The 18,599-nt window shown below is 42.4% G+C and overlaps 1 protein-coding gene across 1 annotated transcript in view; it reads left to right on the forward strand.

Moving 5' to 3' along the window:
• LOC122556798 (dedicator of cytokinesis protein 2-like) overlaps nucleotides 1-18,599 on the forward strand; it is a 727,415-nt gene that overhangs the window by 164,692 nt on the left and 544,124 nt on the right. Inside the window, exons 13-15 of the mRNA XM_043703987.1 lie at nucleotides 2,591-2,716; nucleotides 9,542-9,666; nucleotides 14,426-14,524. Of these exons, the coding sequence (XP_043559922.1) occupies nucleotides 2,591-2,716; nucleotides 9,542-9,666; nucleotides 14,426-14,524 (350 nt within the window). The remainder of the gene's footprint in view (nucleotides 1-2,590; nucleotides 2,717-9,541; nucleotides 9,667-14,425; nucleotides 14,525-18,599) is intronic.

Consider the following 18,599-nt stretch of genomic DNA (forward strand, 5'->3'; position numbering starts at 1 on the left):
GGGTCCTATGTATTTACAGTGAGCTAGAGAAGGAAAATTTAGAACAATACTTGGGCAAGGACAAAGGGTATTAAGTCACCTCTTGAAGGAGAAAGGCAAAGATGCTTGAGGAGACAATAATAGAGATTAAGACTGAGGCCATTGAAGGCTCATGCACCAATGGCAGGACAAAGAGAGTGCAGGATTGACTGGGTGACTTTTCATAAATTCTAAGATCAGATATAATGCTGAGCCACATATAGAACAAAACAAGTCAGCAATTAAAAACCGTGATGTGCAAACGTGTCATTCGCCATCATTGATTGTATTAGTCATACAGCACAGAAACAGGCCCTTCAGTCCAACGGTCCATCCTGAACATAATAACAAATTAAACGAGTCCCACCTGCCTTCGCTTGGCCCATATCCCTCCAAACATCCCTTGTGCATGTACTTGTCTCAATGTTCTTTAATCATTGTAACGGTACCCATCACTAACTCTGGAAGTTCATTCCACACATGGACCACTCTCTGTGTAAAAAAAAATGCCCCTTGTGTCTTTTTTAATCTTTCAACTCTCACCTTAAATATATGCCCCCCAGTCTTGAAATCACCCACCTTGGGAAAAGACATTTTATCTAGGCTCCCATTATTTTATACACCTCTATAAGGTCACTTCTCAACCTCTTACGTTCCAGTGAGATAAGTCCCAGCTTATTCAGCCTCTCCTTGTAACTCAAACTTTCCATACTCAGCAACATCCTGATAAATCTCTTCTAGAACCCTTGCCAGCTTAATAATGTCCTTCCTATAACGGGCAACCAGAATTGGACACAGTATTCCAGAAGAGGCCTCACCAATGTCCTGTACAACCTCAACGTAATGTCCCATCTCCTAAACTCAAAGATCTGAGCAATGAAGGCAAGCATGCTAACCGCCTTTGAATTGCCACCTTTGAACAAATGGACATTGTTTAATAATCCTTAATTCCACAATCTCACCGAGAGAGGCTCCATGGCAACACTACAAAATGTTTTGAAAATCACACAACCACATCTGAAGTGGTTGAGTGAGCAGAATATGAGCAAAATATACATAGAAAAATGCACATGTCAAAATAATCATCTCATGTGCTGCACATAAGATTATCTGTGCTAAGTTTTCTTTCAAATGTTTCATTATAAAAACAATTTTCAACTAAAATTGCATATTCACTACATAATTAGGGCAGCATAGAAAATCATATTATAATTTCACATTTAAACAAAATGTCAATAGTTAAGTAATCACTTTGTCTTTATTATTTCTTTATGAAGATATATTGATAAGGAAACAATGAGTTCCAGAACAAGAACAAAACACTGCAGATGTTAGGAATCTGATCCAAAACAGAAAATAAACATTTATTTGTACAGAACTTGAATATAGATAAAAAGAGAGACACTTTGTTAAAGTTTTGTAATCTGTATTTATCAGGACAATTTGCAAAAATATCAGGGGAGAACTATCATTTACTACATGAAAGCAGTATCCTAATTGGTTGGCAAATGCACTCTGAATAATGGAGGCATTACCATGGAGACCGATCATTGACAGTTAACTGCCAGACTTTGTTTACATTTGAATCTGATAAGTTGCCTCTGATTGGGCAGGGCTTTGCCTTGATAAATAAACCATTGATAGGCTGTCACCTATTTTGTTGAATAGAAGAAGAGCTTTGACAGTTTAAAACAAAACAATAGAAGACATTGAAATACTCTGCAGGACCAGACCAAGAGACAAAGTTCACTTTTTTTTCAGGTCAAATGCCTAATGCCAGATGAAAAGTCATTGAGCAGCATTGTTAGCTCTGGTTTTCTCTCCTCAGACGTTGACTGACCTGCTGTCATTTGCTGTTTTATTTTTAAGAAGAGTTTCAGCAGTTGGATCTTTATCTTGTTCAGCCTTGGCCTTGCTGTTCTTAATCTGTTCTCTCTTATTTTGTAAACAAGCAATGCATTAAATAGCAGCAACAGTGACCCAGTGGTTAACATTGCTGCCCGACAGTGCCAGGGAGCTATGTTCAATTCCAGCCTCAGGCGACTGTCTGTGTGGAGTTTGCACATTCTCCCCGTGTCTGCGTGGGTTTTCTCCGGTTTCCTCCCACACTCCAAAATGTCCAGGTTAGAACGTTATGACCATGCTAAATTGCCCCAGTGTGTGCAGGCTAGGAAGGTTAGCCATGGGAATTGCAGGGTTACAAGGGGGTGAGTCTAGGCGGGCTGCTATTTGAAGGGCCAGTGTGGACTTGATGGGCTGAATGGCCTGTTTCCCCACAGTGGTGATCCTAAAATAATGATGAGCGAACACAGAAATAGCAGTATCAATGAAATGGACATGAGACTGACTGGAATGACCTCGTGCATGCAGATTGTCTAATCATATCAGAACCTGCACCAGTTTGCTCCAGTGCAAACATCTGCAAGTGCGCTATTTCTTCTCGGTATGAACATGTGGAAATGCATGGACAACCCATGTTTCAATAATTGCCAGTCGCATTGGCCTGCTACAGGTTATAACCATTATGACCTGCTCTGGTAAGCCATTGGTAAACATTTCTTTCCTTTCCCAGGACTGTGGGTTACCATGAAAATGCTGGTTGGCGATGTATCACAGATCAGGAAGGATTATCCACACCTTGTGGACAGAAACACAGTGGTAGCCAGGAAGTTGGGATTTCCAGAGATCATCATGCCAGGTACGCTTCTAAGGGGGCAAACACCTAGGAAACTGTCATTTTCTTTCTGCAATCGGGACAGGGGACGGAGGGGTGGTGGTGGGGGGTTAGTTTGGGGGAGTGTGGGTTAGTAGGGGAGCTGTGGGTGGGAAAGAGAATGCGGTGGGCAAGTGGAGCTGAGTCCACGGAAAGGTCAGCCATGATCTTATCGAATGGTGGAGCAGGCTCGATGGGCCAGATGGCCTCCTCCTGCCCCTATGTCTCCTGAATCATATGTCTGAGGATCAGGGATACATCCTTCTGCCTCTCAATCCCCAGGAACACTTTCTTGGAGATTTTATTCCACATTCGTTTGCCTCCGGCAACTATGCAGTTCTGGCAGAGTAAAGATGCCAATGATATGATTATATGGTGACTTTTGAGAGTTAATTTGGATCTGACTTACCTCTCGCAGGAACTTCACTGCTGGCTTGGTTTTACATTTTTTTTAAAATTAAACAGCATGCAATGGGACTGAGGTTCATTTTCTCAAACCTGACATTCAACTCCCACAGTAACCCTCTTCTGCTCATTACTCGTGGATAGAATCAAAACTGTTGACTCAGGCATTTCAAGCATTGGTTTTGAGACCCAGTAGGCTTTTTAAAAAAAAATCCAGCATTCTAATAGCAGTTATTCATTGCAAACTCAACCTAGAAACAGCGATGGCTGAATTTTACCAGTTGCGTGGAAGCAGTTTAGAAAGGGGCATTTTTAAATGTATATGTTGGTTAGAAAACCTGAGTCTTGCTCAGATGGAGGGTGAGACAGACAACAATGGTGGGGCGGTACCTAATTATTTGTAATCTAATGCCTAGTTGGAGCTGTGGAATTTTATCGTTGTCAGACAGACCTCTCACTGACCCCAAAGCTTGATGTATTCCTGAAGGCAGCATTGTGGCAACAGGTCAAATTGAAGGGTCTCAGTGAAACCTCCTCACACTCTCTTCGCACCACTGTTCAATGCTCTCCCTTTGGCCCTAGTCACAATTTAAGTTTTCAGAGGGTATTTTCATCTTGAGCTGCCCTTCAGACTCCTTTACTTGCACTGACACACTCCCTGTGTACCTATCAGGTATGGAGATGGTCAGACAACTCAGCTCACCCCATTCCCAATCATCCAGAGGACCTCAGAACTGTTCTGGGGCAGAAGGAGGCCATTTTGCCCACTGTCGTCACACTGGTTCTGTTACCTCGTGCCAATGTCCCGCCTTTCGACCCATGTCCCCTAAACTCTATTTCTATCCAAATAATCACCCAATACCATCTTGAATTCCTCAATTGTGTGAGCCTCCAGGGGTTGTCCTGTTAATTGGCTGCTACTGGGAACACTATGCAGGTGGTTGGACTTCAAATACTCTCAGGGTTAGGCCCAGGAAATGTGCCTGGCCCACGTTCCAAAATGAAGCCAAGATAACCTCGACAGATAGTGATCAATATGCTCCAGGACCTTGTAGAGAAAGCTCACATTCTGGGTAAAACACAGAACTTAAAATCAAAGTCCATTATTACTTACCATGCTCAATTCCTTGGTAAAGGGCAGATTGCCTTAAGAATCACATCGTGACCAAACAAGAAAATTAAAATACAAAAAAAATTGGAGCTGCCAAAGTTCTCAAATGGGACCAAATGGAGTTACTGGCAGGTCAATCTATACCTGTAAAGTGATTCATATTTCACATGAACAGGGTGGATAAAGGTCATCAGAGCTAACTAAGGCAAACTCTGAAGGCTTAGTTCTGTCTATTGGTCAGAACTCTCACATATATAGCACAAATCACTTTAACAGTTATCCATCAACAAAACACAATGAAAACAGATTATTTGGCCATTTAGGCCTATACAGTTTGTTTGTCTTGTCTTGTGAAAATTGTCTATTTTATGTTTGTGGATGCAGCAATAATGACAGCACTCCAAATGTCTTTTTTGCTCTCTAAACTACATGCTGTCAGTTTCCACTTTTGCCTGTGGAGGTCTGTTCATGCCTCGGTTTTACTACCAGCTCTATAGCCAATAAGAATGAACGATCGTTCATGAGTTTAGAATGTCCCAATGTGCCTCACAGCCAATGAGGTGTGGTCACTAATTTAACATAGGCTAATACAGCAGCTGAATTCATACACAACAAATTTACAAGAGCTGCTGTGATAAATGATGAAAGAATTTTTTTTTGTATATACTGTATATACTCATGGGAAAGTCGAATTGGACTATTCTTTAAAGTTAAATTTACAGGGTCAACTATTACATGGATACTACATTTGAGGACCTGAAATTCATGCTACAGTCTAAAATACCTTTAGCAGAAGCCCAATGAATCTCCAAACCTGTAAAAAAACACAACAAATTACTTTAATATGACTGTATTCCACAAATGCCATATGGGAACTGAGCTCAGTGGAGGTGCACACAAAGGGAGATTAGATTCCCTACAGTGTGGAAACAGGCCCTTCAGCCCAACAAGTCCACACCGACCCTTTGAAGAGTAACCCAGTTAGACCCATTTTCCTCTGGCAAATGCACCTAACATTATGGGCAATTTAGCACAGCCAATTCACCTAACCTGTACATTTTTGGACTATGAGAGGAAACTGGAGCACCTGGAGGAAACCCACACAGACATGGGGAGAATGTGCAAACTCCACACAGACAGTTGCCTGAGGCTGGAATTGAACCCAGGACCCTGGTGTTGTGAGGCAGCAGTGCTAACCACTGAGCCACTGTGCCACCCCAGGTTGTCAACCAGACTCTGACCTCATGCGTCTTAAGCTTTCGTGCCAAATTGGCATGAACTGTACATCAAAACACGTAATTGCATTAAAAAAAAATTGTTTACTCACCGTAACATTTATGTACAGGATAATACCATGACTCACAAATGTTGATCTGTTATCTGTGAAGAACTAGTGTTGACTTTACACAAGATGTGTGGAAAACTCCAGATTTTTTGGCCAAAAATGAAATTGGCGTTTACTAGAGTATATATGGTAACTCCAGGTGCTAAATAAATCAAGATATGACTTGAAAATGGTGGCTACATTCTGTCCAGTCACTGTGCATTCTCAAACCTGCTTCACAGAAACTTGCATGCAATTTATTTCCCTGTATGTGGCACTGGGATATTGATTGGTATTGACCGGGACACACTAAAGATGGACTCAATGCTCTTCATTGATGAAATTCCAAATTTCTTTACCTTTCAAGCCTGACAATAGTGAAAAACCACTCCAGAATACAGTCAAGGAGCAATGTCTATTTTATGCAGCTTATTAGCTGTGTATTTCAAAGCTTCCACCTTTCAATGGGGTTGTTATTAACTTGATCTGGCCGGGGTTACAGGTGGCTACTGCACTGCCTGTTGTGAAATTGTTTGAAGCAGCTGTGAATTTGACGTCATTTGGCTGGCTTCTTAAGGCCCCTAAGCCCACATGCTCTTTCTAAATATGGCAAGGGATTCTATTCTCAACTGCAGGAGACAACATTAGGATATCAAGCACTGTTATAATCATGGTGAGAGAACAGCAATCATTTTGCGGTGTACTCTTTTAAACCCAACTAATCTAGACTCAGGGTCCTTCAGAAGCTGGGTTCAATGATAGAAATAAAATACATCAATGTTAATTAATGCTGTTTGGATGCCACAATGCCTGATCCTTTCCATTAAAACTCTTCCACCTCACAACACTCTGGTACAGTGAGTGAACAAGATTAGAAAGGAAGGGACAGATGACAAAAAAGAATCTTATGGTGCAGATGAGGGGATTCTGCCAGGCTCACTCACCTCCTGACCTCATTACAGCCTTGGTTCAAACATGGACAAAAAGAGTTGAATTCCAGAGGTCAGGTGAGAGTGACAGCCCTTGACATCGAGGCTGCATTTGACTGAATGTGCACTAAGGACCCCTAGCGAAACTGGTGTCAATGGTTAGGAGAAAGTGAGGAGTGCAGTTCTGGAGATCAGAATCGAAAAGTGTGGTGCCCAAAAAGCACAGTAGGTTAGGCAGCAAGAGAGGCGCAGGAGAATTGAAGTTTTGGGCATAAACCCTTCATCAGGAATGTGGAATATAACATTCCTGATGATGGGTTATACCCCACACATTGATTGTCCTGCTCCTCGGATGCTGCCTGACCTGCTGTGCTTTTCCAGTGCTACACTTTTCAACTGGAATCAATAGGTATCAAGTGGAAATGTTGGTGTCATACCTAGTACATAAGAAGATGGTGTTGGCTGTCAATCATCTCTGCTGCAGGGCATCTCTTCAGGAGTTCCTCAGGGTAGTGTCTCAGGCCCAACCATGTTCAGTTGCTTCATCAAATACCTTCCCTCCATCATCAGGTCAGAAATAGGGATGTTCACCAATGATTGCAGAATGTTCAGCATCATTTGTGACTCCTCAGTCCATGTTCAAATGCTACAAGATCTGGACAATATCCAGGAGTGGACTGAGAATTAGCAAGTAACATACATGCCACATGAATGCCAGGCTATGATCATCACCATAAGAGACAATATACAATAGCCTGTTGAAACCCACATGGCATTACCATCACATTAACCAACACTATCAACATTCTTGGGGTTATCCTTAACCAGAAACTGAACTGGACTCACCATATAAAAAGAGTGGCTCCGAGAGCAGGTCAGAGGCTAGGAATATTGTGGTGAGAAACTCACTTCCTGACTCCCCAAAACCTGTCCACCATCTATAAGGCACAAGTCAGGAGTGTATGGAATACTCTCCACTTGTCTGGATGGGTGCAGCTCCAATAACATTCAAGAAGCTTGACATCATCCAGGGCAAAGCAATCCACTTGTTTGTCCTTCCATCTTTTCTGTCTATCATTGATGCAGGGGAATGTACCATCAACAAGATGTACTACAAAATTTCACCAAAGCTTCACAATCAGCACCTTTCAAATGCACAGTTGCTTTCATTTGGAAGGACAGGGGCAGATCCATGGGGACACCATCACCTGCAAGTTCCGCTCCAAGCCACTCACCATCCCCATTTGGAAATTTATCTCTGTTCCTTCAGAGCCACTGGGTTAAAATCCTGGACTTCCCAAGAACTGCCTCAGTTCAAGACAAAGTTAAAAATCGCACAACACCAAGTTATAGTCCAACAGGTTTATTTGGAAGCACTAGCTTTCGGAGCACTGCTCCTTCATCAGGTAGCTGTGCAGCAGGACTATCAGACACAGAATTTAAAGCAAAAGATTAAAGTGTCATGCAACTGAAATGATATATTTAACAGCCTAGATTGCTGTTAAGTCCAGGTTTGTTCATTATATTATTTCAGTTGCATGACACTGTAATCTTTTGCTTTAAATTCTGTGTCTTATGATCCTGCTCCACAACCACCTGATGAAGGAACAGAACTTCGAAAGCTAGTTCTTCCAAATAAACCTGTTGGACTGTAACGTGGTGTTGTGTGATTTTTAACTCAGTTGAAGAAGGTAGTTCACCACCACCTTCTCAAAGATAATTCGGAATGAACAATAAATGCTGGCCCAGCCAATGATACTCACAACCTTTGAATGAATTTTTCAGAAAAAGACAGTCCGGCCTACCCAAAGCCAGTGCACACTTTACAAGGCACAAGTCAGGAGTGTGATGGAGTACTTTCCACTTGTCTGGATGAGTGCAGTTCCAATGATACTCAAGAAACTTGACACCACCAGAACATAAATCAGTCTGGTTGATTACTCCTTCCATCACTGATATCAATTTTCCATCAGTGTGGACCATCGACTTGATGCAATACAACAACCTCCCACAGCTCCTTCATCAGCACTGTCCAAATTTGTGACCCCTTCCACTAAGAAGGACAGTGGCACCTCCTGCTTGTTCCCATCCAAGCTTTTCAACATCCTGATTACTGTTCCTTCACTGTTAATGAGTAGGGATCCTTATCCTTTTCCAAACTGCCCTGTGGCTGTACCTACAACCCTTGTATTACATTGTTTCAAGTATACAGCTCACCAGCACCTCCTCATGGACAATTAAATACATTGTCTTGTCAGAGTTGATTAGATCTTGTGAAAGAATAAATCAAAGTTGATTGTCAGGGAAAGAGATGAGGGGCAGCATGGTGGCTCAGTGGTTAGCCCTGCAGCTGCACAGCGCCAGGGACCCGGGTTCGATTCCATCCTTGGGCGACTGTCAATGTGGAATTTGCACATTCTCCCAGTGCCTGTGTGGGTTTGCTCTGGTTTCCTCCCACAGTCCAAAGATGTGCAGGTTAGATGAATTGGCCACGCTAAATTGCCCACAGTGTTCCGGGGTGTGTAGGTTAGGGGCATCATTCAGGGGAAATATTGAGTAATAGGGTAGGGGAATGGGTCTGGGTAGGTTGCTCTTCGTGAGGTTGGTGTGGAGAAAGTGAGGACTGCAGATCAGAGTCGCAGAATGTGGTGCTGGAAAAGCACAGCTGCTCAGGCAGCATTTGAGGAACAGGAATAAGCTCTACCTGTTGTGCCAAATGGCCTGTTTCCACCTTGCAGGGATTCTACAGAAATTCTATAGACAGAAGTGGGTGCAGTATTTAAGAATTAGTACTCCCTTCTGCAAATAGTTTGGACCATGTTGGTTGCAGTGCTTGAGTTGCTGATCATGGACACCTTTCTCACAATGCTCTGGAGTGGGAGCGTGGGATTGTAACATCAGTTCACTGCTGAGAGGGAAGCTCCAAAAGCTGAGATATGTGAATGGGACTGTTACTTAAAGCACCTGATGTCTGTTGTCACATTCCAAAGCATTGTAAAACCACTAACTTCAGGGCATTGCTCTGTTCCAATCCTCTGCAGGTGACGTGAGGAATGATATTTACATCACCATCCAGTATGGTGACTTTGACAAGTACAACAAGACCACCCAGAAGAATGTGGAAGTGATAATGTGTGTCTGTAGCGACGACGGTAAAATTCTTCCGGTAATAATTACTTCTCAATAATGAATATGGGCGATTAATGGCGGTTAGTAGAGATGGAACAGCAATGATTCAAAGTTCAGCCTCTCCTGAAAATACGTGAAGGAGTGGTTTTTAAAGCTACTCCTTCATTCCAAAGGGCTGTGTATATTCATACCCATTGGGTAGAGTATGGGAAATGTTTTAATCCAGAAGCTTTATCAACACATTCAAGGCTAATGTATGATGTATGTGCGTTGAACATACAGATAAGACGAGGCACTTGGTCCTTTGACCCCGCTTCTGTTCAGCAGATCATGACTGATCTGATTTTAGCCTCATTCCTGCATATCCCTGAAAATCCTCCATCTCCTTGGTGATCAAAAATGTAAAGATTCTACACCTATTGGCTTCTGATGAAGGGAATTCTAAAGAATCTCAACCCTCTGAGAGAAACATTTCTTGTTCCTCATCTTTGTCCTGACTGGATGATCCCTTATTTATAAACGGTGCCTGTGATTTTGAAGTTTTTCAGCCCTTTTCTTGAAGGTGCAGACGAGATCAAGAACCCCTGGCTTCTTTGTATTTTGTTGCTTCTTGTTGAACCGAGGTGTTAAGGTCAATAATTTCCTGTCAGCTCGTGCCCTTATTAGATAACACAACAGAAAGAAATATCGACCGAAGGAACTGTGGATGCTGTAAATCAGAAACAAAAGCAGAAATTACTGGAAAAGCTCAGCAGGTCCGGCAGCATCTGTGCAGGGAAATCAGAGATAAAGTTTCAAGCCGAGTGACCCTTCCTCAGAGTTTTGAGGAAGGATCAGTCAATCTGAAACCTTAACTCTGATTTCTCTGCACAGATGCTGCCGGACCTGCTGAGCTTTTCCAGCAATTTCTGTTTTTGTTTGAGAATGATGTTTCATTCTGGCCATCGTTGATCACTGTGACATTGTGCTGTGGCTCTACCAGATATGTAATTGCTGAAGTGTATCTGAGAAAAATAATTGGGGAGAGGGCAGCAGTGCTGCGGGGTTTGGGGAGGACAGCAGCAAATGGGGTATTTGAGGGAGGGAGCCAATGCATGTAGGCTTGGAAAATGGCCAGTTACCAATAGCTAAGGTGATAATGAGAGGGCACTAGTAAATGGGAAAACCATGCAAATGAAAAGGGGAATTAGTGAAGACTGCTGGTAAATGCATGCAAGGCATTCATTGTAGTTGGGAAAATTAGGGAAGGGGATTTTGTTACAGATAACCCCATTAGGAGATCTGTAAAATGGCAGAGGCAGCAGTAAATGAGGAAATTGATGGAAGGCTCCATTTTATGGGATGCTTGGATAGTAATATTGATGGGAGGTGTGAAATGAGAGAGGTATCGTTACATTGGGAAATCAAGGGAGGTCAGCAACAAATGGAGCCATTGATGGAGAATGCAAACAAACAGATTATTTTCTCTTCAAAAGAGCAGAAGGGTAGGGTTTTAAATTGAAATAAAGTCATAGAGTCATACAGCATGGAAACAGACCACTTTCGTCCAACTCATCCATGCTGATCAAGTTGCCCAATGAAAATATTAGACATTGCAGGACATTATTGTGTAATTTTGCAAGGACGTGTCTAAACCTAGGTGCAATAGTTAGAAGATAGTCACGAATACATCCTGTAAGGAATTCAGAATAAATTTCCTTATAAGGTGAGAACATAGAACATATTATAACAAGTCAAAGATGCACTTAAGAATGATCCAGAAAAGTCCATGGGAGAAAAAGGCATAAGTGAATATGTTACTAGAATGAGATGACGTGGATAGATTTGGAGGAATCTCATGTTGGCCACAAACCTGGCATTGATCTGTTGGGCCGAATGGGCTTGCTTCAGTTCTGTAAATGCAATGTCATTCACTTCAGAGCAGGATTTGCCAATTACGATTGGACATACTTCCAGAGCTGTCATCACATTATCTCTTCCGAATGTTTCAATCCCACCGCGGATACTGATAACACAGTCCCCACTAACCGGGAACACTTCAGCACCTAATTGGTGAAAGACAGCTTTTTTCCTCATCTTAAAGTGTTTTGTAAATACAGAGTGAAAAGTGTTTGAAGGGAATGAAATACACCATTTTTGTGCATCCCTCTGCATTTTCTCTCAGGCAGCAGTTTGCAGGAGATTTATCTTTATTCAAAGTAGATTCTAGGAGAAACCTGAAAGGTTGACAACTCTACTTCATTATGAGCAATAGGTAATTGATTTAAGTAGTTGCAAGTGATCAGTTAATCACTGCCTCAGCAGGTCTTACTTGATGGGTTCAGTCAAGAAAACAGCCAACACACACAGCGATTAATTTGGACAGGATTTTATTGATTTTGTTGTATACAGTCTTTCTTGTTCTATGAATATTCACATCTCACTTCACTGTTTATCCATTGTTAGTTTTATACACCCCACCAGGACAGTCATTATGAAAACAAATTAAGTAATGGTCTTGCTTCTTTGACTCCAAGATTGGAGGAAGGCACCAATAATTGAGGAATTTGGATAAAGATATCACTAACAGGGATGGATAGAAAATAACAGTGAGTTAAGGAATTGCTGGAAGACACCATTTTATGGGCCATTGGATAAGGGCACTGATGGAGAGGGGTTGGTAAAGGTGCCAATATATTGGGAAATTTTGCAGAAGACGTCAGTAAATAGAGCATTTGGTGGAAAACACCAATAAATGTATCATTTTTGTTTGGAAAAGCAAAAGAAGGGCAATTTGGTATTGCTTTAACAATGTGAACTATTAGACAAGGCAAGTCAACATCAGTAATTTCTGCATAGAACCTTCCAGGACTAGGAGTGGTAGATCTACAAGATAGTGACAGATATATCCAATAAGGAACTCAAGAGAAACTTCTTAGGATTGGTGAGAATGTAGAACATGCTACAACAAAGCATAGCTACGGGAAAAGTTAAACGAATCATTTGAGAGCCATTTAGAATGGCACATGAAAGAGAACACAACAAAAGAATAAATTGTTAGTGTGAAGTAGACAGATGTGGAGGATCACATATGAAGCACAAATTCTTTCATTGATCTTTTGGGCCAAATGGTCTGATTCAGTTATCTATGGAGGGGATTATTGGATAGCCTCATACAGTGGAGAAAAACAGACGTGGCACCATATTGAGGAAAGTTGGCAAAGGGAACCAATTGATGGGACAGTTGGGAACAGATAACACTAATGGGGAGAGAGCAGGTTTAAAATCGGAGAGGCAGCAGTAGGTGGAAGACACTATTTTATGGGGCACTTGGATAAGGGTAGTACTAATGGGGTGGGGGAAAATGGGGTAAAGAGGGGAGGACTGTGTCATTTAGACCATTTTGAGGGGTAAACCCTTCTGCTTCCTTAAACTGTATCAAGATGAGCTCACCTTCATGTAACAGCCCAGAGATGCCAAGACTTACTTCAGGCAGTCCAGCCTCCCATTGATCCAACCAATCAAGTGCAGGATTCCATTTGGACTTAATTGTCTATCATTTTACTCAAATATAGGGGATTGATGGGATGATCTAACTAATGTTTTTTAAAATATTGCAAGGATTCTACGAAGCCATAACAGAAACCTGTTACCACTGGTGGTGGTATCAAGAAGGAGAGACCACTAAAACTTGAGCTGCAATTTTAGGAACAAAATTAGGAAGCACTTTCCACACAAATAGTGGCAGAACTCTGGAATTTCCTTCCACTAGAGGTTTTAATTCAGCCAGAAGACCCCTCCTGATGTATCTGTGTTGCCTCTGGGAAGATTGAAGTGCAAGGAATTAAAGTGGGAGTAAGATCTGTCCAGTCCTGGAGATCGTCATTGAGTCATAGAGCTGCACGGCTCAGAAACAGACCCTTCGGTTCAACTCGTCCGTGCTGACCAGATATCCTAAACTAATCTGGTCCCATCTGCCAGCATTTAGCCTATATCCCTCCAAAGGCCACATTAGGGCTCCTGGATCTCGCAACCTTAATCCTTCGAAGGATGAGTGGTGAATGATGTACTTGAGCGTCGCTGAACACAGCATGGCCGAGCAGTGAGATCCTCAGGGAAGAGAATGACTGTACTGGCCAAGGTGGGTGGGTGAGGGACAAAGAGAATTGGATGAATTGTAGACCGTTCAAGAGCTATTGAATAAGTCCATGATACATACTGATTGTCACTATTTGGTGCTATTGAACTGTGGTACTGTTACATGGTCAGAAGGATGTTGTGAAACTTGAAAAAGTTCAGAAAAACTTTACAAGGATGTTGCCAGGGTTGGAGGATTTGATCAACAAGGAGAGGCTGAATAGGCTGGGGCTTTTTTTCCTGGAGGGGTGATCTTATAGAGGTTTATAAAATCCTGAGGGGCATGGATATGGTAAATAGACAAAGTCTTTTCCCTGGGATGGGGGAGTCCAGAACTATACGGCATAGGTTTCGAGTGAGAGGGGAAAGATATAGAAGAGGCTTAAGGGACAATGTTTTCAAGCAGAGATGGTGTGGGTGTGGAATGGGCTGCCAGAGGAAGTGGTGGAGGTTAGTACAACTGCAACATTTAAAAGGCTTCTGGATGGGTATATGAATAAGAAGGGTTTGGAGGGATATGGCCCAGGTGCTGGCAGGTGGGACTAGATTGGGTCGGGATATCTGGTCGTCATGGACGAATTGGACCGAAGGGTCTTTTCTCCTCTATGAGACTCTGACATTACACATGTACCCTGCAATTCTTTAATCTGCATCTTCAAAATTGAATTGTTTTGATACAGAACGCCATTTGCCTGGGTGCAGGAGACAAACCAGTCAGTGAATATCGATCTGTCATCTACTATCAGGTCAAGCAACCCCGTTGGATTGAGACAATAAAGGTCAGTGAAAATAGTGAGATATTCCAGTTTTATTTTTCATTTCCAAAACAAAAGTGTACATTTATAGACTCAAGAGTGTGGTGCTGGAAAAACAGAGGAGGATAGACTGCATCTGAGGAGCAGGAGAATCGACGTTTCAGGTATAAGCCCCATTCCTGATGAAGGGCTTATGCCTGAAATATCAATTCTCCTGCTCCTTCGATGCTGCCTGAACTGCTGTGCTTTTCCAGCACCACACTCTTGACTCTGATCTCCAGCATCTGCAGTCCTCACTTTGTCCTTATATTTATAGGTTGCCTTTCATGATTTCAAGATGGCTTGAAGTATTACAGAACCAAAGAAGTATATTTGAAGTTTAGACACTTATTATATAAAGGAACGAGGGATACATGGGTTTTAATGAAATAAATAGAACTGCATTGGCTCATTTTCTCTTTGGAAAACATTTTGGCAATATTGAACGTAAAATCCAAAACAACTCTGGCTGTTACTTTGACGATTTCAAACAAGGGAAAACACATTTCCAAGTTGCTTTATGTGCTTGCTGATATACAGGAAGCAAATCATAGAATCGTAGAAGTCTAACTGTGTGGATTGTCTCAGTATAGGGAACAGATGACATCAGAACAAAACATGTCATGACCTGATTTTCTGAACATGAGAAAGAATGAAAATGTGAATCAGCAGGAGAGCTGTTTTCATTGCTGCTGTGACATAAATGTAAAAGCTTTAGGATTTTAAATGTTGGCAAAATTCTGCGTGTAAAGATGCTTCATGATCAACACCAGCAAGATAAGGAAAATCCATGACCATGATATAATGACAATTGTTCTGTCTGACACAAGCCTTGAGTCACACTGAGGAAGTTAGAGAGCCACAAGAGAATAAGTTCCATTTTTACTTGCTTACCATGATATTGGGAACTCAAGCGTTAAAGATCCACTCTTAAAAGGACTGACTACAGTAACAATTGCATGACTGTCCTCACAGTAGGGGGGCTGGCTGACTCCAAGACGACAGAATTCTCTGGAGCCATACGTGCGGATTTCACTTGAAGCCTCAGGCAAAGGTGTTTGTCCTCCTTGGACAAGACTAAAAAATCACACAACACCAGATTATAGTCCAACAGGTTTAATTGGAAGCACACTAGCTTTCGGAGCGACGCTCCTCCATCAGATGATAGTGGAGGGCTCGATCGTAACACAGAATTTATAGCAAAAATTTACAGTGTGATGTAACTGAAATTATACATTGAAAAAGTGATTGTCTGTTAAGCCTTTCATCTGTTAGAATACAGTGATAGTTTCACTTCTTTCATGTGTAAATCACAAAACCTTTTTTAAAAAGTTGCATTCTCGGGTTAGCTGTTAACAATGGTGATAGCTAGATAATATGTTGAAGGTGTTAGCCCCCTGTGTTCTCTGTCTATGCCATTATGTTTAGAATGATTCTAATCTAAAAAGTGAGATAACAGAGTTTTACATAAATTCATGCAGTTTTTGAGCTCAGAGTTCTACATGAATGCATGCAGTTTTTGAGCAAAGTACAATGTAACTCTGCAAGTACAAATTCACCTCACAATATTTATGTGTGCATGTGGGTCTTTGTCTGTGTGTGTGTGTGTGTCTGTCTGTCTGGTGTGGGGGTTGTGAGTGTGAGAAAGTGTGTGTGTGTGTGTGTGTGTGTGTAGTGAGTGCAGAGTGTCTTAAGTCTGTGAGGGGATGCATGTATGAGTGTGGGAGTGTGTGTGGGTGTCTGTGTGCGCGTCTGTGTGTACCTGTGTCCGTGTGTATGTGAGAGTGTGTGTGTGTGCAGTGCAATGGTGATCACCTGTAATGTGACATGAACCCAAGGTCCCGGTTGAGGCCCTCCCTATGGGTAGAAAATGTGTTGCTGGAAAAGCGCAGCAGGTCAGGCTACCTGTCCCGAAGTCCACCTTGGAGGATGGTCACCCAAAGGTCCGAGGCGGAATGTCCTGGACCACTGAAGTGTTCCCCAACTGGGAGGGAACCCTCCTGTCTGTTGATTGTTGTGCGGTGCCCATTCATCCGTTGTCGTAGCCTTTGCTCGGTTTCCCCAATGTACCATGCCTCCGGGCACCCTTTCCTGCAACGTATAAGATAGACAACGTTGGCTGAGTCACATGAGTACCTGCCATGTACAAGGTGGGAGGTGTTCCCACGCGTTATAGTCGTATCTATGTCCACAATCTGACACGTCTTGCAGCGTCCACCGTGACAGGGTTGTATGGAGTTGTCCTGTCCTGTAGAAACTTGATGTCTGTGTCGATATGTGCAATCTTCTTGGAAATTTGGACAAGACTGATAGCCTTGGCCATAACCTTAATTAACTGCCTCCTGTTCTCATTATCATGCTTCCCCTACCTATCAACATGGACATGTGAATCCAACAATGAGAACAAAACAAAATTCTTCTGTTAAACCCTTATCCATTAACATATAATTGTGAAGAATACGATAACCAGTTCTTGTAAACCATTTGCTATTTGTCACAAGAAGTCAGCAATCACCGGGCATTGTAAAATTGTAATTACCTGTCTTAGACAATGTAACAGCAATCAGCCATGTGACTTGTAGACCTCTGTATTATTCCTATAAAATATACTGCTTTCATGAGTAGAGCAGAGATTCATCGAGGGGTGCCACCACTAGAAGGCTTTGAGATCCTTTTGTTGTCACCCAGAATCTCTCGCCAGCTATCCAGAAATAAAGCATTTACTTTTCAAATGAAATTTGTGTCGTCTGGAGTTGTAAGTCAAATTCCCACAACACCTGTCCATCTTCATTCACACTTTACAGCTGCAATAATTTCTTTGGTTCTTTCAATACTATAAAACATTCCAAAGTGTACCACAATAAACAGAACAAGTTTAAGAAGGAGTCATGAGGATGAGTGATCAACCAGCTGGACAGAGAGGTAGATTTTGAGAAGTGCCATTTAAAAGGGAGGAAGATGAAAAGACAGAGAGATTTAAGAACTCATTTCTGAGCAACTGAATACACAGCTACAACTGTGGTACAGCGAAAGAAGGACAGAGAACAGTCAGACCCAAACCTGCCTGCCATCACAGCTCCAATCAGATGGCCAGCTGCTCTTCAGACCCAACAGCACTCGCAGTGGCCACTGGTGGAACTCCTGGAGGATTGGGACATATTCTGTCGAGGCCTTAGAATGGGATGGGTGGAGGGATATCAAGCAGGGCCACTTAACGGAAGGAGGTTGATTTGAAGACAGTGGATTACCTTCAAGAGAGGAGGGCCTTTGCTGCTCAGATGAAGGGCTCCTCAATTGGGCGCAGGCACTTGAATAGGTGGCCTTCTCCATCTATTACCGGTGTAGACAATGCGAGGATTTTACGTGCCTCATAACTGGCAACCTAACTTCAACTCTGCCCCCCCAATTAACTGGGGAGAGTTGTAGGATCTCCCACATCCTATGTCTCCTCGTCTGCATCCCAGGCTGATCCTGAGGGCAGGTTTGGCAAATAAGATTGGTATTAAATTCGACCCTTGTATAAAAAGGTAAGAAGGTTCTGCTAAACATTTATAAATGACAGATGAGGCCTAAGGCTGCAGATTTGTTCCCACTTTTGGAAGGACGCCAACATGGTGTGCTACTACATAGTCAAAGAATCTGGTGAAGCTATGATCGATCTCCTCAGACCATTGAGCAGAATATAGGCAAGTCAATAAGTCAGTAGAAAAATTGCAGGGCTCCGGCACAAAACAAAACAAGGAGGGGAACAGAGCAGATTGCTCATTCAAAAAGCCAATGATGGGCTGAATGGCCACTTCCTGGGTTGTGAAATTCAGTGATTCCGTATCCACAGAGGTTGGCTAAGGACATGATGGAACTGGACCATATTCAATTTGCAGGCTCAGTAACACTTTCTGATGTGCAGTGACTTTGAGGGGACTTCGAGGGTTGCCTATTGAACCGTGGCCCAGGAAGAGTAATTGTGTTTGAGTTGGGGTGGGATTCACTTCACCTTTCAAGAATTGTCACAGAGGTAACCAATAACTGCCAATGCCAGTTCTTTGCTCAGCTATTTATC

The sequence above is a fragment of the Chiloscyllium plagiosum genome, chromosome 14 (assembly GCF_004010195.1).
Source record: "Chiloscyllium plagiosum isolate BGI_BamShark_2017 chromosome 14, ASM401019v2, whole genome shotgun sequence".
NCBI lineage: Eukaryota > Metazoa > Chordata > Chondrichthyes > Orectolobiformes > Hemiscylliidae > Chiloscyllium > Chiloscyllium plagiosum.